The sequence below is a fragment of the Gordionus sp. m RMFG-2023 genome, chromosome 1 (assembly GCF_954871325.1).
Source record: "Gordionus sp. m RMFG-2023 chromosome 1, tfGorSpeb1-WG-v2, whole genome shotgun sequence".
NCBI classification, from domain to species: Eukaryota; Metazoa; Nematomorpha; class Gordioida; order Chordodea; family Parachordodidae; genus Gordionus; species Gordionus sp. m RMFG-2023.
This window is the reverse complement of record NC_088775.1, coordinates 2,814,520-2,842,111: the sequence shown is the minus strand read 5'-3', so window position 1 is coordinate 2,842,111 and position 27,592 is coordinate 2,814,520. Positions and strand designations below refer to the sequence as shown.

General features: G+C 30.2%; 2 protein-coding genes across 2 annotated transcripts; one reads left to right on the top strand and one right to left on the bottom strand.

Moving 5' to 3' along the window:
• Positions 1–444: 444 nt before the first annotated feature.
• On the top strand, positions 445–7,906 carry LOC135922144 (uncharacterized). Its single transcript, XM_065456560.1, has 4 exons — positions 445–524; positions 567–631; positions 674–827; positions 7,093–7,906. Exons 1-4 carry the CDS (start codon positions 490–492, stop codon positions 7,145–7,147), a joined length of 309 nt encoding a protein of 102 aa, XP_065312632.1. The 5' UTR covers positions 445–489; the 3' UTR covers positions 7,148–7,906.
• Positions 7,865–27,095, bottom strand: LOC135922142 (sodium- and chloride-dependent GABA transporter 1-like). The gene is made up of 13 exons (XM_065456559.1): positions 26,588–27,095; positions 18,158–18,289; positions 17,470–17,833; positions 16,795–16,927; positions 16,230–16,364; positions 14,850–14,953; positions 14,164–14,288; positions 12,220–12,332; positions 11,313–11,444; positions 11,014–11,116; positions 10,864–10,964; positions 8,518–8,688; positions 7,865–8,298 (listed from the first exon to the last, which is right to left on the bottom strand). The coding sequence occupies exons 1-13, from the start codon at positions 26,859–26,861 to the stop codon at positions 8,128–8,130; spliced, it is 2,058 nt and encodes a 685-aa protein (XP_065312631.1). The 5' UTR covers positions 26,862–27,095; the 3' UTR covers positions 7,865–8,127.
• Positions 27,096–27,592: the final 497 nt, after the last annotated feature.

The window sequence follows — 27,592 nt, the reverse complement described above, 5'->3', positions numbered from 1 at the left end:
AACTTTATTTTAAATTTATCTATTAAAAAATATATCTAACTCACTAGTAACCTAACAAATTCTATATATTCATACTTTTCAAAAGTAAATAACAATCAATGTATCTATTAGATTAATATTATGTTAGGTGAAAGAAATAATATAACATGTCCGTAGGTTAATATAATATAAAATAAATTTCGAATGTATTAACACAATCCTCTAATAAAGAAAGTTATAAAAATAGATATTTTACTTCTTTCGATATAATTTTAATTTTTGAATCGACCACCTGTTTGATATTACTAAAGTATTATTAATATGGTAATTAATTTTATTAATTTTTTAACATACTTAATATTAGTCTATATCCTTCAAATCTTAAATTTTAGCCCATATTGATACTTGTTTAATTCGAAGTATATCTCAACTAATCAAAACTACCCTCAGTTAAACATTCCTTAGCTATTTTTTTACACTTTATGGTAAGGTTGAAAAAATTTTTTTTTGATGGAGACGTCTTTTGAAAATGTTTTGGATAAAATGTATGATAAGTATTTTAAAAGAGTAACCATCATTATTTTTAGAATAGCAGAAGATTCCAACATTGAATGGCTTATTATAACGGATAGTAAAGGATATTGCGTTGGGCGTAATTTATTTCCATAAAATTATGATTTAACTTCCATTTTAGATAGAGGTAAAGTTAACAAAGAGATATCTGGAATAGTTTCCGAAATTTCTAATTTATCCTTCTCTCTTTTTAATCAAAATAAAGACGATGTCGAAAAATTGATTGATATTGGTGAGAGTGATAATGAATTAATCACAATAAATTCAAAACTAGGGTAGGTAAATTAATATAAAATTGCCTTATTACCATGCTGTCTAATATATATTAACAGATTTATGTTGAACTAGTTGTTCTTATAGTGATATGGAACTAGTATTAAATGGCTAGCCAGAAAGTTATTGCTCAAGCCTCGAGATTTTGCTAATAGATTTCCAAACCTTTGTATCATCTGCAAAATATTTAGGCTTAGGTAATATTTTTCTGAATAAAACGTTGAGTTAGCCATTTTTAAAAATTGGCTCAAATTGAGCTGTTCAACACTGCATGGAACTTTTATGAAAATTTAATTTTTTTTCTTTATTAAATAATAATTATCTAATTGCATTTGTTAAAAATAATTTATCTCTTCAATGTCAATTTTAAACAATTTTTCTTTTATTTGAATTTGTCATACACATGCCAAAGATTTGTAAATTTATTACATTGGTTTTATTAGTTAAATAGTAGTAGTGGCTAAATTAATTTCATATGTAAATATAATAATCACTTATTGAAATATTAATATTTTGCATCATAAAAAAAGCTATATAATAATTAAAAAATAAAACATATAAGAAAACACTTTCTATGCCAAGATATTTGGTAGCCCATGGCAAAAAAATTAATTAGTTTTCCTTTTAAAAAGAATATAGTTTACTTAAGCTTATTTAATAATTTTTTCATATTCTAGCCTAAACTAAAGTATGGCAAAATTTATTAAATTTTATTCATAAATTAATACTTATAAATTAGTATAAGGCATGTGCCTTATTAAAATCATAAGCTAATTATATAATTATAAAAATTGAAAATGTTTATCCCCCCCCCCATCCCCCATTTATTTGTGAAAAAGGATATTCTATTAGTTCAATCTAATGACATCGTAATATCATTTTAAATTAAATTATGGATAGGTTTACAAGATGGTTTTGTGCCATTTGGCTCTTAAGTAAGTTTTAATAAGCTTAAGATCTGGCGTTCAGCCAATGCGACAGTAATTGAAATGGAATAATTCTCAAAACAATGGATATCTTTGAACAAGTCATTTAACCTATTTGCAAAAAATTTCTTGATAGTTTTAATTTAATTAAAATATCTAGCACATATCACCTTCAAATGAATCTGGATCCATTAATTTTATTTTAGCTCCATTTTAGGTGCAATTGCTGGTATATAGAATAAAACCCCAATATGATTACTAAAAAGTTGCAACTTCTTGAAACGTTATGACAGTGAAATCCTGTAAAACATAAAATAAAGTATTTTCTTTAATGAATGTGAAAATTGCTTTAGAACTTTTCATCCTTGAATGGATGTAATTTTAAGTAGAGCATTCATCTTCTAAACACATTTCAAATTCTTCTTAGAGTCAAGGAAATTCTTAATGCCATTTTCCTTAAAATAATTTAAAAAAAAACTCTTGCATGCTTTCTAAAAGTATATTGGCTATTTCTAATTGAGTATTTGTCCACATGACATTGCTTAATAAATTCACCTCCATTAATTCATCAAACCAAATGACAAAGAGTTACTAAAATGGAAACTTATTTTAAATTCTTTAGCCAAATAAAATGCTTCCTTGCAGCATTTGGGATCAATCGTTTTTTGTAGGGTGTGCCGATCCACGTATTTTTCACCAATCCGATATTGGCTCAAAACCGATCCGATATTTATTTTTTACCACCCCTCTTTGAACCAGATGTAATTAAGAAATCAAAATTTTTTTTAAGCAAAAGAATTATGTATTTAATTTAATTTTTTTATTTCAACAATAATTTAAAAAAATTATATTATAATAGATAAAATAAAATAAATGTAATAATATATCATATCTATTTTATGTTGGTTTATAAAATTGTGATATTTAACATATAAAATTATAATATATTAGATTTTTTTAATAAATATAAGAACTTCTAGATTTTTTAGAAGAATCAAAATATTTCCAAATATAAGTTTTATTAAGAATGGCTGATATTGTTGGCTGTCTTTCAGGGTTCAAATCTTGATTTGTTTATTTTCTAATATTTCTCGTTCTTTTTGTATTTAGTTCTTCGAATTTCGTTTGATGGAATCGCCTTAAATGTTTCCGAATATTTGTTGTAATAAATGAATTTTTCATCATTCCTCCCAATCAGAATTCCGCAGATAACGCATTTTGCAAAATTCTCTTTATCTTTATCAAAATATTTCCATAATTCAGAAACCATATTTAAAATAATTCTTTTATTTAAAGTATAAATAATAAAAATCGGGGTTTTTTTTTTAAAAAAAAATTAAAAATAAATAAAACTTTTGCATTGTTTAAAAAAAAATTATTTAAGAAAAAATTATTTATGTAAAATAGAAACTCACTGAAACTCGGAAAAAATGTATTTTATTTATTTATTTTTTTAAAAAATTTTTTTATATGATGTATAATTCAAAGTTTCATTACTCAAAAGTTTTAAGAATTGCATTTTTAGTAAAAGGATCGGATCGGGTTTTTCACATGTATCGGCCCGATCTGATATTTAATATCGGCACAGCCCTAGTTTTTTGACATGCCTGGTGGTAATGTAAAAGTATTCACATGATCCTTCAAAATTTGCCAATAAAGAATATGTAGTTGGACAAGGCCAAACCGCTAACGCTCCCGCTCCCTCGTTCGCGCAGGCCTGACTGTAATATTGAATAATTGTAATATTTTCAATTGTCCCCCACACTGTCTGATAGTAATACATTATTTTTTTAAAATGTTTTATAAAATAAAAATGTAGAGAGATGTAAATTACCTTCTTGACCCGTGTTATTTTTCTAGATATATAATTTTATATATTACCAGCTGATGGCGCTCTTTCATGAATGACAGGTTATTCGTTGATGAATGAAATCAAAAACTACCCCCCCCCCCCCCCCATTTTCCTCCTTTATATTTGATGATGGACGAATCAGAAATTTTCCTGCCTTGTTGAGGTGATGATTGAGAAGGGTTATTCTAAAATTTTCTAATATTTTTATAAAAACATGTCTAAATGAACTCTATATATTTAGTACCGTTTAACTCATAATTTTTATGAATTTGTTAATTTATATAACCTAAAATCTTGCTAGATGGATAGTTTTATAATTTATTTCTCGATTATTCCCCCAGCAAGACCCTCATCTCAAACCCCTTTTAAATTATAATTAGTTAATGATATTCTTAAATTTAATTAAAGTTCGAATAAGATATAAGTAAAAATGATTCTTAAATTTGATTGCTAATTAGTTACTTTTTTAAAAAAAAATTCATTGCACTGTTGATTTTTTTTTTACAGTTGCACTAACTGCCAGAAATAGGAAGCATTTGGCAAATCCAACTAGTACGATACTCAGTTAATAGCGTAGCTAAAAATGTATCTGTAAATAGATACCGTTAAAATGTATCTGTAAATGGAATACAGCTAACAAGTGTATCTAGATTAAAATATGTAGGACCTAGAAGATAAGAAAAATTCAAAAATTTTGCATCATTGTTTTGATAGTTAGAGCGAATAATGGCGGTAGCAAGTTTGTGTTTTAAGAAGAGGGATTCCTTAGGCTGGTCGGTTTTTTTCACGAATCCTTTTGCCTAATTCTTTAAAAAATCGTTGAGCTTTGCTACCGAAGGTGGTGAGAATTGAGCAGGCGATGGGTATGAATAAGGAAGAAGGGTCTATGGAACTGTACTTGATGATTTTCCGGGATTCTGCGAGGGCGAGGGCATCGACGTTATGGTTAGATGGTGCATTTGGGTCAATGCAAGTGAAGTCCCAAACCAGGAGCTGACCCCTTGACCAGGGGAACAAGGACATTCCATCAGGACGTTTTCCATTGGTTCTGAAAATTCCGGTTGGTTCAAGTCTAGATGGAATGCCTGCTGATTTGAGGGCGTGTAGTATGATGTCATTGCATTTGGTGTGCCGTGAAAAACGGCCTCGACAAAAGCGACAATGGAGACAATGTCTACCCTTGCTATCGACGCTGGTTTCGCAATGTTTACACTGGTACAGTGGACCACTTTCGCCGGATTCCAATTGCAAATCTTAGCTCGTCAATGGAAATCAACAAATCAAAGTTGTTAGAGGATATGGTTTCTAGAACGTAGCCAGATCTTTGGTTAAATTGGTGAAAAACTGTGAGATGGTCATCGTGAAGGCTCGATTTTAGATAAGCGACGGAGCATTCGTTGAGTGAAATATCTCAGTCTCTCTGTGAACACGAGGTCGTGGAGTGTTTGGGACAACGGATTTGTGCCAATTAGTCAGGGCTTCAGCCAATAAGGAGTCAGGAAAGTGAGAAAGCTGAAAGACGGGAAGCGATGAATCTACTAATGGCGTTGATCGCAGGGGTAGACATTGCCTCCTTTTCCGCTTTTGTCGAGGCCGTTTTCCACGGCACACCAAATGCAACGACATCATACTACGTACCCTCAAATCCGCGGGAATTCCATCTAGACTTGAACCGATCGGCATTTTAGAAGAGATGGAAAACGTCCTGATGGAATGTCCTTGATTCCCTGGTCAAGGGGTCAGCTCCTGGTTTAAGATTTCCCCTGCATTGATCCAAACGCACCATCTAACCACAACGTCGATGCCGCCCCCCTAGCAGAATCCCGGAAAATTATCAGGTACAGTTTCCATAGACCCCTCTTCCTTATTCAAACCCATCGCCCGCTCCATTCTCGCCACCTTCGGTAGCGAAGCTCAATGTTTTTTTTTAAAAAATAATTAGGCCAACGGATTCGTGAAAAAAACCGACCAGCCTGAGGAATCCCTTTGCTTACGACAAAGGCTTGCTTCCGCCACTATTCGCTCTAACTTTCTAAGTTTTATCTCTTCCATCGAATAATCTTCCACGTCCATGCTTTCTTTCTTCCCATCTCTTTCCTAGTTTTCATTTATTTTTTTTATCCCTTATCCTTTTCCGTAAATTCTATTTTTATATTTTTGACTAGGGATGTACCGATATTTTTATCGAACCGGAAACCTATTTTAAAATATCGGTTATCGGCCAATATTATAAAATTTGCCGATCCGATATAAAATGGCTTCTTTTTAACAAAAATAAAATTTTATAAATTTTTTTTTTAAAAAGGTTATATCTAAAATCATTTATTTTGATAAATAAAATCGAAATCCATATTTATTTTAATAATAATAATTAATTAATAAACATTCTGCCAAATTGATTTTTTTTTGCGCATTCTGTTTATAAAATTGTGCGATAACCTCTTCAGAATCTGTTTTTAGTGAAGCTGGTGATATTGACAGTTACCATCGCCGCAAGCTGACCTCTGATAAATTGGAAATTTTGGTATTTCTAAAAAGAAATCTTCGATACATTAATGTTAAATATTATTTTTAAATATTTATTTCAAATTTCATGATATATTTGTTTATTACTTATTCTGTATACAGATCAATGTTGTTACTTATTATATAAAAGTGATTTAACAATAAAAAATATTTTATATACTTTTAGAATAGCAATATTGAATATGAACTGTAACCGATCATTATAATTATATTTAAATGACGTAAGTTATGGTATAATTAAATTATAGATGTTATACTAATAAAAAGTATATTGCAAATTAAAACCATTGGTATCTTTACAGAATAGAATACAAAATTACAAAATTAGATATGATACCGGATCGGTAATCGGCCGATATCAATTTAATACCGATCGGATCGGTAATCAGCCGATATCAATTTACTATCGGATCAGATCGGCCTCCCAAAAGTGATATCGGTACACCCCTATTTTTGACCTTTATTAATTTTATCTTAGAAAAAAAAACTGAATTATTTGCTATTACCTTTTGATAACATATTATATCAGCTACTATTCAAATAACATAAACCAATGACCAAAAAAAAAACTTTAATTGCAATACGTGAAATATAATTTTATCAATTAAAGAATAAACAGATGTTTAATTTGTGTCCTACATTTGAATAATAAAGAAATTGACAAAATTTGAACAAAATTTAATAGGAAAATCTAAAAAAAAATTATTCATTATTTAAATTTGTGAAAGTTCCCTTCACACATTTTATTAATTTTTTTCCCGCTATTTTGAATATAGACTAACTATAATTATTTTTAAAGTATAATTTTGCTCAAAATTTTAGTATATAAACTTTTATAATATTTTGATTAGGAATTTAAATATTTAGTTAATAAAAATAAAGATTATATATAAATTATTTATGATTCATGTTTTATAATCACAATGATTACTTATTTAATAAAAAAAATTTTTTTTTTTCTAGAACCATCTATCTCAAATCAAACGGAAAATATATCTTCGCCATGAAAATGAAATGAGCACCTAATTTTCTTTATTTTTTTTGCCAATTATTGTATAAATATTATAAGTTACAATTACATTTGATAATAAAACCTAGACTGACGATGCATTCATTCATAATGCATATGCAAATCAGCTGGACCCGCCATTTTGATAACCCGTATATTAATTAGTCTCCATGTTGAAAACTAAACTATTAAATTGATAACTCGCTTCCCCTTATTATATCCATGATCAGGCAATTCCTTTAATAAAGTTTGCGTCAGACATGGGGAATAAATTTTTTAATAATGATACGGGTAAACAAAAAGGCGTCCCCAGCTGTTTTTTATCGATGTTACACTTTTTAATAAATGTATCGTCAGTCTAGGTATTATTATAATCTCATTGGATAAGAATTTCTAAAAACTTTTCACAAAAAAAATATTATAAATAATCTATCATTGTTAATAATGGATATCTACACTTGTTATTTGAAGATAAAAAAAACCAACTTTACATATATATACATATTTCCTTCTTTCTTTCATACATAGAAAATATATTTTATAACATCATTTTGTTTTACTCAATATAGAAGATACATTTATATTTATTGCATTAAGAATACAATGTATATTTTTTTTATTAAATGAATGAATATTTTATAGAGATTTTTTTTTAAAAAGTCACATCACATAAAACAATATACTTATTTATATATATATAAATAATTTTTACACTTATTATATAAATAACGATATACAAATTAAAGAAACGCATCGTGTACGCATAATTTTTTTATTAATTTTAAAAGTAACGTTTGAAAATATAGCTAAGAGGTATAAGAATCGTTTACTATTAAGACCCAACAGTCACATAATTTAACTTAAAGAAAAAATAAAATAAATATAAATTGAAAAAAAATATCCCTAAATTATGTGTACTCCTGGTATTCCGATACTTTTTTTGGTAAGATTTGCATATTCCCAAGGAAAGGTTTAGCGTTCCTTTATTTTTATACCATGTCGGATCTTGTGATGATAGGATTTGTAATCCATTTTTTCCCGTCTTCTAACCCGTTGAGATCCCTAGTCTTCTGTTCATGATAGGACGGGGGTATACCCGCCATAGAACTTTTTCTTATCTCGTCAGCAGATAGGTCGGGTCTGAAGAGGATTTTAACTTTCTATATAAAAAAAAATATGAATTTATATCAGAGGAACCAGCAGGCAAAATATGTAAGCCATTTCAGGGTCACCTGACCCGAGTTTAAAAAGAATTCAGTCAGTAGTTTAATTCATTTTAATTTATATCATAATTTTGCACTTGTATCTAATATTTTACACGTTACTTTCCTTAGAGACAGGCGGCCTTATTAAGAAAATATTTTTAATCATGATTTTACATCTTTAAAGGTATGGGCACTGGTTGTGCACCATAGGTAAATGGCATAGCCAGGAATGCAAAGCATAGACGAGAAAGCCATCAGCCACCCCACGATATGCGCCCAAACCGGGTATTCGTAATCGATATATTTGATGGGAACGTGCTTGATGAGACCGAAGAAAAACACTCCCTTTTTATGATTTGAAATAAATATTTGTTTTTTAAAAGTCTAGTACATGCCCCGCAAGTCCCCCTTTTGGGGAGAGATATTAAAAAAAACATAAAAATTTGTTTTTAACGTATTAGTCTAATTCGCCAGTGATGGCGAACCCGCTTAGTTTGAAATAAAATCATATCTCGTAAAGGTCCAAGTAGACCGGGCTCAGATCTGCCCCTTATCCGGTCCTTACTTATAAATCCGAAAAAAAATAATATCGGTTGATCCCTTTCCTTAACTATTATCAAATTGAAGATCACATTTCCTGGCATATTTTTATTATAAAGGGTCATCCAAAAAAAAATATACAATTTTTGCCAGTGGTATCCATAAACAATTATTTTCATAAGATTGTTTTGGTTGTTAAAAAAAGTTCATGATTTAGCCAATTCTATTCCAAAATCGCTAAAAAAAAAATTCTAGAATTTCGCTTATTTTTTTTAAAGGCTCTAATTCCGAAATCGGTCCTTATAAAGGTTCTAGATTTAGCCTAATTTTTTCTTTATAGCGGTATTCCAGAGCCTGTTCTAGAAAACAGTTCTAGATTTAGGCTAAGTTATTTTTTTTTCAAGAAAAGTTATTGAGAATGAATAAAACAATTTAATTTTTTTTTAATATTGAAATAATTAAAATTAAAAACACATAATTCGTCAGCTGAGTATTATAGTGTTCTATGTCCATTTTTGAAATTTTTTTTCAAGTAGAGCATTAAAGATATTTATTGTATTTTAGATAGGAGGTCACGCCACGAGAAGAAAGAAGACGAAGGATTATTCAAAATTATATTTTGACATTTTTATTGGTGATAAGGAAGAATACGGCACTGAGGGTGGGTGTCTGGTTTCGACTTTTAGCAGAGACCTGCAGGCCCAACCCGGGTACACGGGCCGTATTTCGATTTTTCAAATATACCCGGCCGGGGCTAAATTTTTTATCCGAGCCTGGCCGTATATTTTAAATCCAAATATTTGAAATAGGCCTTATTTATTAGCTATAAAAATCAAAAATACAATATATTTTTAAAAATTTCGGGCCGGGTCTGAAATATTTTTTTAAAAAAAAGCCGGAGCCGGGCCTGAAAATATAAAATCCGGTCCAAGCAGAAAACTTTTTTTAAAAAAGATACGGGCCTGACCGCGTAAATGGTTGCAGGTCTCTGCTTTTTAGTAAAAAAGAAAATTAGATAAGAAAAATAACAATTCCACCAAATCACTTAAAACAAACCAAAGTAGGATGTCAGCTTTTTAGAGTTGTAGATCAAACGACAGATACTCAAGTCGAATCAGGGCACAGTCTTGCAGATTGATTTACCGAAATAATAACAGCTGACGAAACGTACATATATATAAAAATGATCATATTTTAAAATTTATTTTTAATTTGCTCGTAAATTCGTGAAATAAATTTATGATTATTGTCAGTAATTAAGAGGTCATAGCTCCTATTCCGATTTTTTTTAAAAAAAAGTTATTCCACAGTTCACACTCTTTAAGGTTCGGCTACCGGGTTTTAAATGTCATCTTCATTATTAGATCGCATTAAATAAATTAAGCATGATCTGAATGTATGATCCCGTGATACATTTTAGAGATAAAATTCTTCCACGATTGCTCCGCAATTTTCTTTAACGGGCTTGGTGGGATAGGGTGAATAAATTTTTGTCGTTGGTGACTACTTTATGGCCTCAATGCGCAAGAATTCCACAACTAGAACTAATGTTATTTTTTTTTATCTTGGGTTTATTATTACCAATTGAATTTCCAGTAGCACCAAATATTACAGCGTTTAATACTAACTGCTTGTAGCTGTTGAAACAAGAAGGACCCCCCCCTCTTAAATTTAATATAATACATCAAAATGTCAGTTATTTATCTGATCAGGGGAATTAAGTTTTCCTTGATGCATACGATGAAATGGATCATCACATGGGTGATTGTTTAAGAAACGTTGTTGTTGGATATTTGGAGTGAAGATATTGGATTAATTGCCGAGAAGATGTCAGCTGGGAAGAACAAAGAATGGACTATTTGGGATGAAGCACATATGAAAGCTGGCATAATCGTATATGATTTATAACGCGTCTTTATTAATTCTTAACTCCACGCGTAAAAATATGTAGAAATAATTTAAAAAAAATAAACTATTTACCACGCAAACTGCCGGGGTAAAAAGGACCCAGCAATATTTGAAGTAGGCGCAGGGGTAATAACCAATCATCTCCCTGATATCGTCCCAAAAATGATTGACGCCTAAAAGAAAGAATTTTAAAATTTTGAATCACGCATGTGTTGTATTAACCATATGACCAGGATATCGCTATGCATTCAAAAAATATTAGCCACAAAAGGCACGTCCCGCTTGCCGCGTATTGGTCCAATATTTGAAACACGTACATTCCGCCCTGTAATATATATACATATACCTCCTATAATATATTTATAATTTATGCTTTAAAGTGAAATATAGAAACAGGAAATGGGATCATAAGTTGCGTAGGCAAGAGCACCCCCCCCCCCTCCCCACTTATTTGCGATCCTTCCCCTACCCTCCAAGAAGATTAATGAAAAGGCATTTTAAAGACCAATTATATGGCATACGTTGGTGATCATGAACAGACCCACAGCATAACTAATGAGACAAACTATAGCTATGAAGAGCTCTTTCCTTTTTCTCAAGTAAGTCGGCCACTCATCTATGCACGCCGTTATGAATCCTTCCATTGTACAGAACTGTAAATTAAAAAAAAATTAATTATATCAATTTATTATTCAGAGTGTCACTCCCAGGCTTCTTCTTTTTTTTTTTTATACTTTTGGTAAAGCGATTACATATTATGCAATTTTATACGAAAAACTTAGGTATTATTTTGTATGGAGTGACGGTCAAACATCCATAATTTTTAAGACCGAACGCGCCCCTATTACGCTACTCGATCGGACGCTTCTCAAAGACGCCAAATCTTGAACGGAACGCGTTCACTCCTATTCCACCCAATAATATTTTTATATAAGATAACATAATTATTTTTTTTTTTAAAGTCACATATTGATAAATAATAATTTTTAAGTCACATATTATGCTCATTTTATTTTCATATAAGACGTAGTGTCTTTTTAGAGGGTTTACTAAAAAAGTATATATATATACGTCATATGGGATTCGGATATCCGCGAGGATTCGGAATCTCTCAATTTTAAATCATTTACCGAGAGCCATTTAAAAAATTTTAGAATCCTATTTACCCGGAAATGCATTCTAGCATGTGTAGAGTAATCATGGGTAAAATTTATAAGGTAAATACTCTACACATGCTGGAATATATTTCCGGTTAAAATTGAGAGATTCCGAAATCCCCGCGGATTCCTAATCCTCATGCGACATATATATACTCTGTTTACGTACGATTATACATTCTAAATTAATTTCTTAAAAATTAATTTTTTTGTGTGATCGACTTTACAATATACATTAATGGCGAAAAAATAAATAATTAGTTTTATATACTTGACTATCTAACCCTATCAAAAACAGCATTATGAAGAAGAAGCAAGACCACATGGAAGAAATTGGGAGTTCCGAAATCGCGGATGGGTACACCAAAAACGCTAGGCCTGGTCCTATCGATTTATGAATGAAAAGAAAAGGAAATATATCATTTAGAGTGATTTCTTAGTTTAGACTCTCAAAACCCCCATTTCTTACTACAACGAAAATGAATTGAGAAATATGAAATAATTTTTATTATTCATTATATATATAGCAGTTACATCTTTGTATCGTATCTTGTTAAAGTAATTATTATCAGTTACTTTTATAACGTGTATCAAAGATTATAACCAAAATAATATTGTGTAGGACTAGGATTTAGATCATAGATGCCAGAAAGATTTTGGCTTCTACTCACCAAATCTTGAGGATTATACACAATTTTATTTTGGCTAAAATCTAATCGGGGGCTGTTTTTGAAAATCGATACAAATTGAATTTTTTAACAACACCTAGACGTATCCTAATGTATATACATTATAAGGCAATAAATTAAATTTTATTGTTAGCTTTCCTTCATTTAAAACAGTTGTCCTTATTCAAAATTCATAGAGTTTTTCATTTTTTTTTGATAATATTATAGAATATCCTAAGAATCTCTTTGATATCAAATAAGAGCACTGTTAGTAAAAAACGAATGGTATTACTTTTTTATCGCGAAAATGAGTTATTAAAATGTAGAGATATATATATTCTGTTTTCTTTAAAAGGTATACAAAAATATATTTTTTTAAATAAAAACGCATTGGCGGACTTAACTATTCACAGCACCAAAACCTGGGCAATACCCACGTTATATAGGAACCTATGAATCAACTGACTCTTCCTTATCCAAACTAGCATAATGACACATACATGATAGAATTCCAATCCTAAATTCGTCTGAATTTCTAACAACTGTTAAAAGAGATATAATAGGAAACATGAACTCTTTCTTATCCAAACCAGCGTAATGAAACATACATGATAGAATGACTCCAGCCCTAAATTCGTCAGAATTTCTAACAACTGTTAAAAGGGATATAATAGGAAATAGTTATCTCTTCCTTATCTAAACTAGTATAATGATACATACATGACAGAATGACTCCAGTCCTAAATTAGTCTTATTACCTTTGCATTTCAAATGTGAAATAATTTTTTAAATACGTTTAAGAATTTTTTTTTTTTATATTCTACCACCTACCCTAAATTTAAAAAAAAAGTGATGTATCGAGGCATCAGCACTGGGTAGAATGTCATAGGTGACAAGTAGAATTGCGGAAGAGGTTGGTATAAATCATGGTAAACTGTACGGGATCTTTAATGTTTACCAGCTGACAAACACAAGTTTAGCTCAACCAATAATAACTTTCATCATTAGCACATTGTATAAAAAGTAATGTCAGAAAAAGGGTTGTGCTTGCTTTCCTTTAAGAAGTGTGGTTCCAACTCAAATTTTTCCTGATCAGCCCTGATCTTATTTTGAACAGACACTTTTCTGGGCTCATTTTCGATATTAATTAGAGACCTGCAGCGCTGTCCCGTGTAGCCGGGTAGCGCAAATGGTACCACTGTCGGTCTCCGATTTTAATTAACAAAACTTGATAGACATAAGAAGACTAGTGAGCCCATTTTTGAAAAAAAACGGCTAACCAAATATTTAAGCCAGAAAAATGTATATCTAAACCTCTAAATTTCGCTAATAAATGTCGTCACCTTTGTGACATCTACGAGCAGGTCTGTCTAACATTTTTCTGAGATAAAATATTGAGTTGGCGCCGTTTTCAAAAATCGGCGCCAATAAACGCCCTTTAAACAACACTAATGAAGACGCATAATATTACCCCCCCCCCCCCCTTTGACAAACGAATTAAGAAAAGGGTTAAAAAAATTATAAAATAAATAATACTATATTGTAACCTGACGCGGCGACTTCTCCCACCGGTTTATTTTGCGTCACCGACATAAATCCTATAACCGAAAATATCACGACTCCCGCAATCAGACTCGTGCAACTATTGATGGTACAAATCAATAACGAATCTCTGATTGGTTAACGTTTATTTTATTTATTTTTGTTTTAGTGGTGGTGGGATGGGGGGGGGGTGGGGAATAATAATTAGTTAGTTTATAATATAAATCAATGAGTGTATGGTAAGTGAGCAGTCACTGAGTCATTTATGAATGACTCAGCCGCCACTCACTAAAGTGTGCATACATTGAAGTCCACCAATGGAACGGCAACCTAGGACTTTAAGTACCGTTTTTGTACTTTTGAATGATACAAAATAATTTTAACATCGGTTTAAAGTTTCATGTAAAATTTAAAAATTTTTTTTTAAAAAAAAAACAATTATAAATTTAATTTATTTTATATTTTTATTTTTAAAATCAATATTTAATTTGAAATTATATATATTTAAATAAGGAAAAAAAATACGGTTTTGTATTTGATACGTAAAAAAAATAGTTGTTATAATTTTGCAAAAAAAATATAATTAAATTAAGTTCCTTATTGCAAATAAAATAGAAAAAAAAAGAGAGAAATTAACCTAGAAAAATTATTGTCTTTTTTTTAAAAAAAAAATATATATATAAATGAAAACCTGAAAACATTGTTGTGAAGTTTGTTGTAACTGCCAAGGGCTATTAGGGTCCCTAGTCCCAGACCGTAAGAGAAGAATATCTGAGTTACGGCGTCTACCCAGACCTAAAAAATTTATTAAAAACTATTTAGTAATCAAGCTGCTAATTTTTTAGGCGAAGATGTCGTGGTTTAAAAAATTTTTTTTTGGTTATATAAAGGTATAACTTACGACCAGTAAAAAGAAAGAATTCAAGGAATAGGTAAACCGGGGAAAAATTGTGATTAAAATATATGATAACCATTGTGAATTCTAAACTAGTTATCGGCATCGGACCCAATTTTTAGAGCCTGGCCGGAAATATTTTTCAAAAGAGTTTTGCCGGCCCGACCAGAACCCGAAATTTTTTCGGCGCGAATTTATTAAAATATAGGAATTAAGAGTTTTAAAATATTATAATTAACTCAAAATAAAAGACATATGTGTCACGTGGCGTCTAGTTTCTATAAATAAAATCTCGTATTTTTATTTTACACAAAAAATTGCACATAAAAAATGATAAATTTAAGATATATTTTAGGCCGGGCTCGAGGCCATTAGGACCGGGCCGGTTTCGGGAGTTTACGGGCCGGGTTTACTTTTGCGGATCTTGAATATGAACCGTATCATTTAACGAACAATACATTCTTAAAATGTGTGTGTTTAATGCTGAAATCGTAGTTCTTACTTCATCATCATTTTTGGCCACTTTAAACAAACATATAGAATTAATGTTAGAGGTTATTTGGACCTTAAAATTAAGAAAAATATTTTTTTAGTGGAAATGAAGACTAATAGTGCATACAAATTGAACGCTTCAAAACGCAAAATTTCAAAACGCAAAACAAAGAAAAACGTAAACGCAAGCTATGTTTAAATTGAACCGTTAATTAATATTTTTTTTATTAAATATGAAAACGTCTAATTTTAAAACGAAAAAAAAAATGCTGTCCAAAAGTGCATTATTCGCGTTTTGAAACGCTGCGATAAAACGTTCAATTCTTGCGTCACTATGTAAAGGAAAATCTTCTGAATCTTCTTTTTCCCTAACAAATTTTGATTAGAATTTCTTCATTTGTAAACAGGATTAAAATGCTTCTTTTTTTTTTCAATGTCGACACTAGTGTTGTTAAAAACTTTGACCATCTCTATCGTAGCTTTAATCAAGCCTTTAGCCTAAAAAAATTGAATTAAGCCTCTAAGACGAGTCTCAACTACTTGAAGATTAATCAGAATATTTCTGGATAAAAATATGGCTATGCTATTTTTTATAGTCGACCAATAGGAAGGAAGGAAGGAAGGAAGGAAGGAAGGAAGTAGTTTAACAACACTAGCTCGACACATTATATATATATATTGTACTTGAGAATCCTTAAGTTTCGAGAGATTCGGTGTCAAATAATATTTGAGTCCTACGCCAGCACCGGGTAAAGTGACACCCTTGATCAACAATATAAACATGAAGAAATACGGCGATAACGCGGTGAACCAAACAACCTAACCCGAAATGAATGAATGAAAAAAACATAACTATGTGTTTACGATGATAAAAAAATTTGATAGAGTATAAAAAACAACCAGAATATTTAGACGATGAAGAATCCCCCCCCCTAAGGATTCATGATATTCTGTGAAAGCAGAGTAACCATTCCATTCCTAGTTAGCGGGAATTAGCGGAGTTTCGCCGCCAATTTGCGCTAACTATGAATGAGGGGTTATGTTAACTCATCGACAAAAAAAATAATATTATAATTTCATTAATCGCGTTTTTCCAAGATTATTTTTCGTTTTTAAAAAAAGTTGCCAAAAAAATAAAATAAGGAATATATTTGTTACAATTTATATTTATAATCAATAATATATTCATATAATCTTTAAAATTCTAAATGTTAAAGCTAATAATGGAAGTAGGTTGAATGGTCTTTACTTTTCCGGTCCATTTGACCCCTTTCCATATGGAAAAATAACAAATAACCCAGGCCAAGAGTAGCGTTAGCGCCAATTCCCATCTCACGGTTCCGACCTCTTCGATTCCAGAACTGATTTGTAACACTTTGCGTCTAATTTTATTATTTATTTCAAATTAATAAAATTGAGTAGCTTCAAATGAGAATCTATATCCTATCTAAAAAAAAAATGGATTCTATTTCCTGTTTCGAATGGTTCTCCTTCCGGTTTTCCTAAAAAAAATTTAAAAAAGAGGGGGGTGGGTTAGGGTTCATAAATTTTGTGTGGTTCCCAGGGTTCCAAGGTTCCAATTTCTAAACTCTTGTTAAATATAAAAAAAATATATATAAATCCACTAAAAATGAATCGCGTAACATTTTTGGGCGATATAAATAATTTGAAGTTCGCTTTTGTCCGAACCTGTCCCAAAAATGTATTTCACTTCCGGTTCTTAGGTCTGTTCCGGCTCGGAGTGCTTCGGTTCCGAACCTTGCTCGGTATATTTCTATATCAGGGTATTAGTTAAAAATTCCGCATTCCCTAGAGCGTAGTTCTAGTACGGACAGATCGAATCAGAGTTCTGATACAGGAACTATGTATATATTTGTAAAAGGACTTATAAAAAAAAGAAGGTTATATTAAAAGACTAAAAGACTCCCAATATTCTTTGACGGGTGAGTTGAAGTCGGACGAATTTATCCATCTCAGCGAACCGCCCACTTTGATAGGGCACATCTCGTATCGCGGACTCGCTAGATCTCCCGGAAAATACGGCTTGGGATCTAAAGAATCCCGGAAAATAATTTTGGAAGTCCGAGGATCGACGGGAAAGCGACTGCAGTTCAGGGGCAATTGCTGGGTGTGGGACAGACAATACGGCGTGTTCCACCAGTTGTTGCAACTTTTCCAGGGTAAGGTTTTGGTCAAGGAGGCCACGAAATAGAATATCGCGTAGCTCAAAATGACGATGTAGTACACGTTAAGCCAACACGACATAACGGCAGCCGCGTATCCCACTCCTTTTTTTTTGCGTAACATTTAATTTGTCATGAAATTTAAAAAAAAATGCAATATATATATAATAAATCAATTTTTATAAATTTAATTTTTTTCGAAATGTTTTACAAAATTAGGTTTAAAATGATTTAAATATAGCAAGTGTTTTTTTCCCCGCGTTTTTTTACATTCGAAAAAAACAAAACAAATTTTCTATGTTTTTTTCGTTTTTTTTATTGTTTTTTTTTAGTTAGAATTTTTTTCTTTTTTATGAGAATTTGAAATTGCACAATATTTCAATTGCTTGGCAGGAAAATAATATATGTGTACAAAATATGAATATAAACCTTTAAAAATTGGGCAAATTTTCCAGACCCCGAGTCCGCCTATGGAAAGGTACTGTCCCAACGCTGTCTCCAGGAAATACATCGGTATACCACAACATATGACCGTTAAACCGTACGGAATCAAAAAGGCTCCTTGATTTAAGATATAAAGATATGTATATAAATATTTTATTGATATAAGCGTTTAATTAATAAGTAAAACGCGTTTTGTTTAAGCGTTGCGTTATTACAAAATAAATCCAGTAAATAGGTACATAAATTTATAAATATGAAGGCGTTATGATTTTAAAACGCGGATATTGAAAAAAAACATATGTTGCGATTGCAATTGTAGAAAAAATTAGCGAATTCGAAAAATAAATTATCTCCATTTTAAACTTTAAATTAAATTAGTTTTTTTTTTAAAAACTGGATCAGCTGTCAAACGTTTCCGTTAAACAACGCAACGCTTGAAGATGACAAGTGTGAAACGACCTATAGAATTATTAGCGGAGAAAATAATATACGCCCTGCATGTTTTTTTTTATTAAAGAATAAAATATTATACGATTAACAGACACGAGCAAGAATATTTTTTGATAGGCGTATAGAGACACTTCAAAGTACGACGAATTCTATTAGCGTGTTCTAAAACCCGCTCCCCCCCATAAATATCTAGGACACGCTAGATGATAATTTATTCGTTTTTTGAGGAAGTTGGGGGGGGGGGGTTGAGCTTCCGTTGATTTCTCTACCTGCTAAGAAACCTGCTCTTAGACCCCTTTCAGGGAAAGAGGAAATATTATTATTGGAGGGAGTGAAAATGGTAACCAAAAAAATCCCTAAATCCACGTCGAAGCCTAAAAATTTGATTTTTTTTTGTGGGGATCGTCTAATATATTTTTGCTTCCTAAAGAAAAATATAATTTGTAAATGTTCATTTAAATTCGTGTATTCCATCCTCGGATTCAGAAAATCTTACTATTTTTTTTAATTATTTTTTCACTTTTAATAAGTCATAATAATCAGATTATTAAAAAATTAATAAAAAAAAAATTTATTTTTTTAATGGTTAAAATACATTTAATTTTTATTACAAAAATATATCTAGAAAAGACATTAGTTCTATGAAAAGTTTTGTTGGACTACAGATCCCCCCCCTTTAACTATAGTTCCACAAAAAAAATACGCATAATTTTAAAATTTGCTAAGTTATTAATAAAATGTAAAAAAATTAATTAATTTCAGTTGGAATTTTAAAAATTAAATTTTTTTTTTAAAAAAAAGATAAAAAATAAATACTCTTATATAGATTAAATTAAAATTAATTGTTATTTGTTTTTTAATCTCTTTTGTATTATGAAATAGAAAAAAAAAAGAAATAATCGTTTGGTTTCTACCATTTTTTTTATTATATCCATAATCTATATGGCTACTGTATAGTATCATTATCGTGTAATCTTCAGCTGATTCAAAATTTCTCCTATTTCTTATTGGTTCTTCAGTTTTTTCCTGCTTAATCTTCAGCTGATTCAAATTTTTTCCTAATTTCTTATTGGTTCTTCAGTTTTCTCCAGCTATCTCTCATTGCTATTACCTATTGGAAGTTAAAGAAATAATGGTTTCGTTCCATATTTTTATTATATCCTTTATCTATATGGAACTGTATAGTTACATAAGTAATCTTCAGCCGATTTAAAATTTCTCCTATTTCTTATTGATTCTTCAGTTTTCTTCTGCTATCTCTCATTGCTATACCTATTGGAAGTTAAAGAAATAATGGTTTCGTTCCATATTTTTATTATATCCTTTATCTATATGGAACTGTATAGTTACATAAGTAATCTACAGCCGATTTAAAATTTCTCCTATTTCTTATTGATTCTTCAGTTTTCTTCTGCTATCTCTCATTGCTATACCTATTGGAAGTTAAAGAAATAATGGTTTTGTTTCCACTTTTTTAATTATATCCTTTATCTATATGGAACTGTACAATTACATTATCGTGTAATCTTCAGCCGATTCAAACTTTCCCCTCTTTCTTATTGGTTTTTCAGTTTTTCCTGCTTAATCTTCAGCTGATTCAAAATTTCTCCTAATTTCTTATTGGTTCTTCAGTTTTCTCCTGCTATCTCATTACTATTACCTGTTGGAGTTGGTATATAGTATTATTTTTTCGGAGAGTTGATATATTACCAAATGACATATAATAATACCTAGGCAGACAAATGCATTCATAAGATTGCATTTGGAAGCGTCTTTGAATTCAAATCAGCTGGACCCGCCATTTTGTTAACCCATATAGTAATTATTCTCATGTTAAAAAACTATTATTGAATTGATAACTTGCTTCCTTATTATGTCCATGAATCAGGAAGTTCCTTAATGAAGTTCGAGATATAATGAATAAATTGGCCTCTGTTTAAAAATTTTAATAATGATATGGGTAATCAAAATGGCGTCCTCAGCTGTTTTTTCATCGATGTACACTTTTAATGAAAGCATCGACAGTCTAGTTATTATTATTTGTCATTGTATATTACATACAATATACTTTAATCATCCAACCACATTAATTTGCCAAAATTATTTTATCTTTTTTTTAAAAAAAATAATCTATATTGTTTCCTAAAAATATCGATATATATAAACCAAAGTTAAAATATAATTCATATCACTCATCCACTAGTCAAACGATTTACTACTGCCTTGGGACTACACGAAAATCATCATCAGCTATAGAAAAGCTGAGATTTACTTTAAAAAAAAACAAATATGCTGGCTTTACAAGTACTGCTTCCTGCCAATAGAGTCATCACCCAACACTCTTAGAATGCTGGGTACCTAGATACTCGTACTCATAAAAATTAGGCGGAAAGGAAATCCAAAATATTGGAGATCCCAAAGAAAGGATTCTCTCTCGGTTAAATCTGTATTTTCAGATGATTTCATTCACTAAAGTAAATTTCTTTTATACTGTTTATGAGGGGTTTATGAATCCATGTCTTTGGAAAATTTTGCAATGTAGAGGATAATGTGCGTTCGATGGGTTAAAGGTTGCATTTAAAGATACTATTTTGCATCCTAAACTGATGCCTATGGAGGAGGCTTATCCAGAAAAGTGGAGTTCCTAAATTGGGTGGAAAAAGCTATCCAGTCATTCATATCAGCTTTTAAATATTTGCGTATTGAAAATATACGTTTTCCCTATATAGCAGCTACTGAAAGCAGGGTGATCTTATCTTTTCCGGAGAAATATTGAAAGGACGTATCGAGTTTAGTGTCACCCCGGATTGAAAGGCCCGGGCATGAATAATACTAATTTTTTTATAAAATATTAAAGTATAATAAAAAAAATTTACATTATGATTTATTGTGACTATTTAACCCCCTGGCCACTTATGACCTTTCCTATTTATTGATTAATAAAGAATCTAAATTTAAATTTTACAAAAAAAAATTTTTTTTTTTGGGGGGGGGTGGTAAAATATAGTTTCAAAAAGTGTAAAGATTTCTAATCTATATAAAAATATTAAAAAATTTTAAATATCATTATTTCGCCTATAGCGACTTTGGTTCATTTATTGGATTAGGGCCGCGTTGATTAAAAATAGTGTTTTCAGTGGTCCGGTCTAGTTCGGTCTCATCTGACTACTGAGTCTGACCACGGCCTTGTCCGGTTCAACTGAAGACCGATTAAAAAAAGAGAAAAGTTTACTACCAATTGCTTTTTTTAAAAATTAATTTAAAAATAATTTGATTAATTAATTATGGAAAATCATATAATTGAAAAAACCTTTAATTATTTATAGATTTAAACTGCTCGTATTTTAAAAATTTTCCTTTTGAAGCAAATCGTATACAAAATTATACAACCAACCAACAGATTATTTTAAAATAACGAAATTTTGAAAAAATCCGGGCGCTGCCAATTTCAGCAAATAGCGGACCGGGTTTAAAAATAATATTTTCCTTCAAAACCGGACCGGGTCGGGCCGGGTAATAGGTATAACCTATGCAGGTTCTGATATTTTTGAGCCTAAACAAAACACGAAACATAGAATATTTTGATTTCGATAATCTAACACTTTAATTAAAGATATATATTTAAATATTAATTGGAAATTAAATTACATGTAAGTATTTATTTATTTAATTGTATTTTTTTTAAAAAAAACATTCAAAAAAACATTTGATCTAACAAGGAAAAAAATGAATTGTTTCTATATATATATTTTTTTACGGTTAAATATCAGTATTAAAAACAAAATATCAAAAATATTTTTTTTATATCGTGTCATAATAATTACATTCTGTATTTATTCCCCTTCTATATCTTATTTTAATATGGTGTATGATGGTATATTTTATCAAATATATCATTTTCGTATCAATGACAAGGAAATACTCATAAGTCATCCACATCTCATTTAAAAAGAATAGTTATTTTATTACTCCCTTAGAAAAATCATATTATATAAATGTATCGTTTTAACGTAACTAGTTACATTTTTTTTTAGAGGAGCCATAACTTCTTTAGTATGTCGTTTTAAATTAAATATCGACCAGCTAGTGATCTGCATTGGGCCTAATATTCCTTCAGCCCGGTTCGATCCTGAACAAATATTTCGACCGGAAATATAAATTATTTGTCAACGTGACTTGGCCAGAAATTTTTATTTTAAATATAGACATTAATAAATTATTTCAATTACCCAAACTATCCATCTATCCATTAGAAAGAGATGTATAAGATTTATGAATAGTTAGAAAGACATACATATATTTAAAGTGAATTCTTATTCTCCGAATCAGTTTTGCTTTTAATGCCAATTCCCAATCTTAACATCCTTCCTCTTCATCTAATCTCCTTAATTTTTTTAGAGCAGTTTGGTTGAACCGTTTTCTCAGTAATTCCTGAGAAGTGGAGGGGAAGGTGGAGGCAAAAAATGCGTAGACACGTAAAATCTCATTACGTGTGTTTTTGTACTTTTCACTCACAGGGGAGTTAGATTATGACTAACCTTGGCCGCCAATTATTGCAAATGTTTCTTGTGGATGTAAAGAATCACTATAGCCCTCAACAGATAAAATTTTGTCTCATTTTATTAATTTTTCCATGCCACATCTACTAAAAGTGTGCAAAGTATACTGATGTAGTCCCATAGGAGAGGCAACCTTTTCTCCCAAGGCATAAAGGTTTATCCATACGGCCTTTTGCCATCCATTATGTTTAAATACACGGGTTCTAAGGAATTTAGTATATTAGCCCTTTTTCTAGGGCCTTGAAGGTTATAGTGTCTAATCGGGGGAAAAACATACAAAAAATTGTTTTTTTGTTTTTTTCCTGTTTTTTTTAAAATATTTTTTCTTATTACTTGTACAATTATTTGATTTGTTCGTGTCGCTAATTTGTCATTTAATATATTATTAAAATATTAAAATGTTTGAATTAAGATAAATATTTTTTGTTTTGTTTTTTTTGCTGTTTTTTTCCGTTTTTTGTATTTAAAAAAATTTATAATGAGAATTTTTGAGACCCTGGTTTATAGTATGAAATAAAGAAATATAAGCATTTTTACATCTGTATTAATCATAATCTTTTTTTGTTGGTTTAATTAATTAATTAAATATTCTTCAATTTTCCTAACTAACTTAATATTTATTTGCATTTTCATAACTCTTTAAAATCTAATTAATATATTAAAATAAAAATATTAGAAATTATATTTATAATTTTTAAATAAATGTTGTTATGTTTAAGATATCAGCCAGCATTTTTAATAACATATTTGATATTGAGAAGAAAAAAAAAACGTAATGAAAATGAATCAGGGTGGTAACCGAGGGGGGCGGATATATGTAGGTTATTTCTTTAAAATTGGCATATTTCGTTCTATGTTAGGTCAACTCTTAGTGATCATCAATCAAGCCCGACCCGGCCCGACCCGGCCCGACCCGGCCCGACCCGGCCCGAACCCGGATTTTTTTTTAAAAAAAACTCAAAATAAAACGATATATGTTATAATGGCGTCTAGCTAGAATAAATAAAATATTTTTTATTTTACATTAAAGATTAACATGAAATTGATAATCGACCTAACCTGATTTTTAAAAAAGTGTATTTCAGATCTCTATTTCTACATAAAGATCTTATTTAGACTGATAAAATGTTCTTTATATTAATATATATATGTATATCATTCTAGAACAATTATAGGAATATTAAGCATATTATATAACATTGTTAGCAGTGTTTGTATTGCGCTAATTTTTTTTCCAGTAGCCGTAGCTTTAGCTCATTACTTTCTAGATAAAATAACGGTAACTTCGCTACTCAGCTACTTTCAATTTTATACAATAAATTTCGCATAAAAGTTGTCCAAAAATAATATTTATAAATTAATTCTTAAAATCATAATCTGTTTTTTTTTTAAATTTAATTTTAATTTTAATATTGGAATTTGAAATTTATATTCTTATAAAAATATGCATTATAAATCAAAGTGTTTTTTCAAAAATTAAATTTAAAATTTTAAAAAAAATGTCGACGATTATAGAGAATTGATATTGAAGATAAATTTTGGGTAAAAGATCATATGGACAAAGTAAATTTTCCCTGGAAAAATGATGATGATAACAGCGCAGCCATGTTTTTAACCAAAAATATTCCAATCAATCTTCAAGGTGAGACTCAGCTTAGAGGTCTAATTCAATTTTTTTAGGCTAAATGCTCTACTAAGCCACAATAGGAATGATCAAAGTTAGCCAATTTAACAACACTACGCGACAGGGAATAAATTTCATTGTAAGATGTACCGGAAGGTGTTATCACTTCAACCAGGAACCTTCTGGCACCCAACCCTTAATCGTTAAAATAAAATTTGAATCGAAGCTTGTATCTTATAATAGTATTTTTAAGCTAGCTTGAGTTTTCCGTGAAAATCGATTTTTTTTGGCTCAGTTTCTAAACATGGTTATGTTTCAACTGGCCATAAGATATTATTCAACAATTATATTGTATCAGAACTCATTCTAGTTAATGAGAAAATTTTTTAGAAATTATTTTCTTTTTATTTATCAGGGATTTTTAAGAATGCTTAAAAAAAATAAATTAACTACTCATCTATTTAGATATATATATATATATATATATATTTATAAATTTTAAATAAAATACTTATTTCAAATCCTTCCACATTTTGATCAATTTTGAGAGAAAAATTGATTCAATAGATTAGAGAATGGTGGCCTGGCAAGTCATCAAACATGGTCATTTATGCCACTTATCTCCTACATAATTTTTATCTTAACCATTACTATTATAATATAAGAATAACCTTAGCCAGACCCAAAACGCCATATTGAAAATCTCTTTAGACGCATTTTTTGTTGAAAAGTGTATAATAGCGCGCTACTTTTAAAAGTAACTTTTGATAACACTGATATACAGGTAATAAATTTGGTTAAATAAAACTATCGTAAATGGATATTTTTTTTTGTATTGCAAACTCCTTTAAACTTTTTTTTAAGAGAACTAGTAGAAATTCTCCGGTAGAAGCCGGCTGGGGGGGGGCGATGCAGAATTTTACCAGGGGCCCTAAGAGTTAGGCTATATAGAATACTGTTTATTTAATATTTTTTTTTAAAAAAGGTCTTCTCAAAAATTAGCTCCTTCCAAGATTCAAGACGACATGTATTCCTTTAGAATATAAATATCATTATGTAGAATACTCCGCGACAATAAAGTAATGACGGAGTTCCTTATTGAAGCGTATGAAAGATTGGGGTAGGGGGGGGGCTGTTTAACGACATATGGATTCATTCATAATAATTGCATTTGAAATCTCGTTGAATGCAAATCAGCTGGACCCGCCATTTTTTGGTAACCTATACATATTAATTATCTCATATTAAAAACTAGAAAGAAAGAAAGATAGGAAGAAAGAATAAATTGATAACTTGCTTCCTTATTATCTCGATGATCAGGCAATTCCTTTAATAAAGTTTGCGTCAAACATTAGGAATAAATTGGCCTATAGTTTAAAATTTTTTTTAAAATAATGATATGGGTAATCAAAATGGCGTCCCCAGCTGTTTTTAATTGAATGCATCGTCGGTGTATATATTAATATTTGATGTCATTGGGGATTGTTACAATTAGAACTCGCGTTGGCCTTATATAATATATTTCCGCACATTTATACGAACCCAAAACAGATGACAATACGCGTTATAAATATGGAAGCAAGACCATCCCCCCCCCATAAACTAATGAGCAAATAGGTTCCTTATAGAATGACCAATCATAAAATACCGTATATCGAACTAATGAGTATGTGAAGTGTTAGCCCCACCACTAAAAAAAAATTTAAATGACCCCAATCCTTATTGGTTGATTTTGAAGAGATACTTATATTCAGATTTATTAGGGGGGAAAAAAAAACTGACCTCCACCATTCTTGTAACAGAGATAGGGAAATCTCCACACGTTTCCTAATCCTATGCACAGTCCCATGCAAGAGAATATGAAATCCAGTTTCCCGTCCCACGTTTCCCTTTTCACCAACGTTTGCGAGGAGGACTTCCTTTTCTTGAACGGTTCCAGAATGCTCACATTCTTCTTCCCTTCCTTGACTCCGCTGCTATCGGGTGAGAATTCGGATAAACTCGGGTAATTGCCGATGACCAAGGGATCCTTAACTATCATTTCGTCTTTGCGCATAATAAACGTCAGAATTTTTATTTTTATTTTACATGGATTTTGAGTGACAGAATAGATTTTTTTTTCTTCTAAAAAAATATATAGAATGAGTGTAAGTAGTGCGGTGGAAGTAGGGGGGGGGGGATAATAAATTAGTTTTTTTTATGTTACGTTCTATCAACGTTGCCGATTAAATATCATTTTCTATATAAGAATGATACGTTTAGAATTCACTTTATTAATGGGCATTAACATATTTTTTTTTTTTTTATAAGTTAATATTTTAATATTTTAATATTTAAATTTTTATTTTTATTTTGTAAAAAAATAATTAATTTTTTATATTTTTGCTTTTTTTTTATAAAAAAATAAATAAATATTTAATAAAAAAGTTTTTTTTTTTTAAAAAAAAAAATAAAATATTTAATAAAATATAAAATATTTTTTATTATTTTTAAAAATATAGATCCCATTTAATTTAGTCTAATTTATTGTTTTAGTTTAAGTCATCTGATGTTAAATCGCCAGGCTCTCCATATTCTTGTATATCTAACTTGACCATATATATAATTAAGATATGTTTCCCTTTGGAATTAACTGACTTTTTATTGTCACATCCACTTCGGTAGCTTATGTTGACTCTTAATTGTTGATAAAGTTAGGCCCCCATATCCGGCCCATACCCGGTCTGAGTCCGGCCCGGCCCGGTTGGTTCTGATTATATTTAAAATAATCGGGCCTGGCCTAATATT

Bases quoted from the DNA above. Each gene is read 5' to 3' on its own strand.
- LOC135922144 (XM_065456560.1), top strand. From the start codon at position 490: ATGGAGACGTCTTTTGAAAATGTTTTGGATAAAAT. The intron at 632-673 runs GTAATTTATTTC...CTTCCATTTTAG, and splicing joins TAAAGGATATTGCGTTGGGC to ATAGAGGTAAAGTTAACAAA. The intron at 828-7,092 runs GTAGGTAAATTA...TTTTTTTTCTAG, and splicing joins ACAATAAATTCAAAACTAGG to AACCATCTATCTCAAATCAA.
- LOC135922142 (XM_065456559.1), bottom strand. From the start codon at position 26,861: ATGCGCAAAGACGAAATGATAGTTAAGGATCCCTTGGTCATCGGCAAT. The intron at 16,928-17,469 runs GTCTTTTAGTCT...TAATAAAATTAG, and splicing joins CCCGTCAAAGAATATTGGGA to ACGCAAAGTGTTACAAATCA. The intron at 11,445-12,219 runs GTATATAAAACT...TTTAATTTACAG, and splicing joins TGATAGGGTTAGATAGTCAA to TTCTGTACAATGGAAGGATT.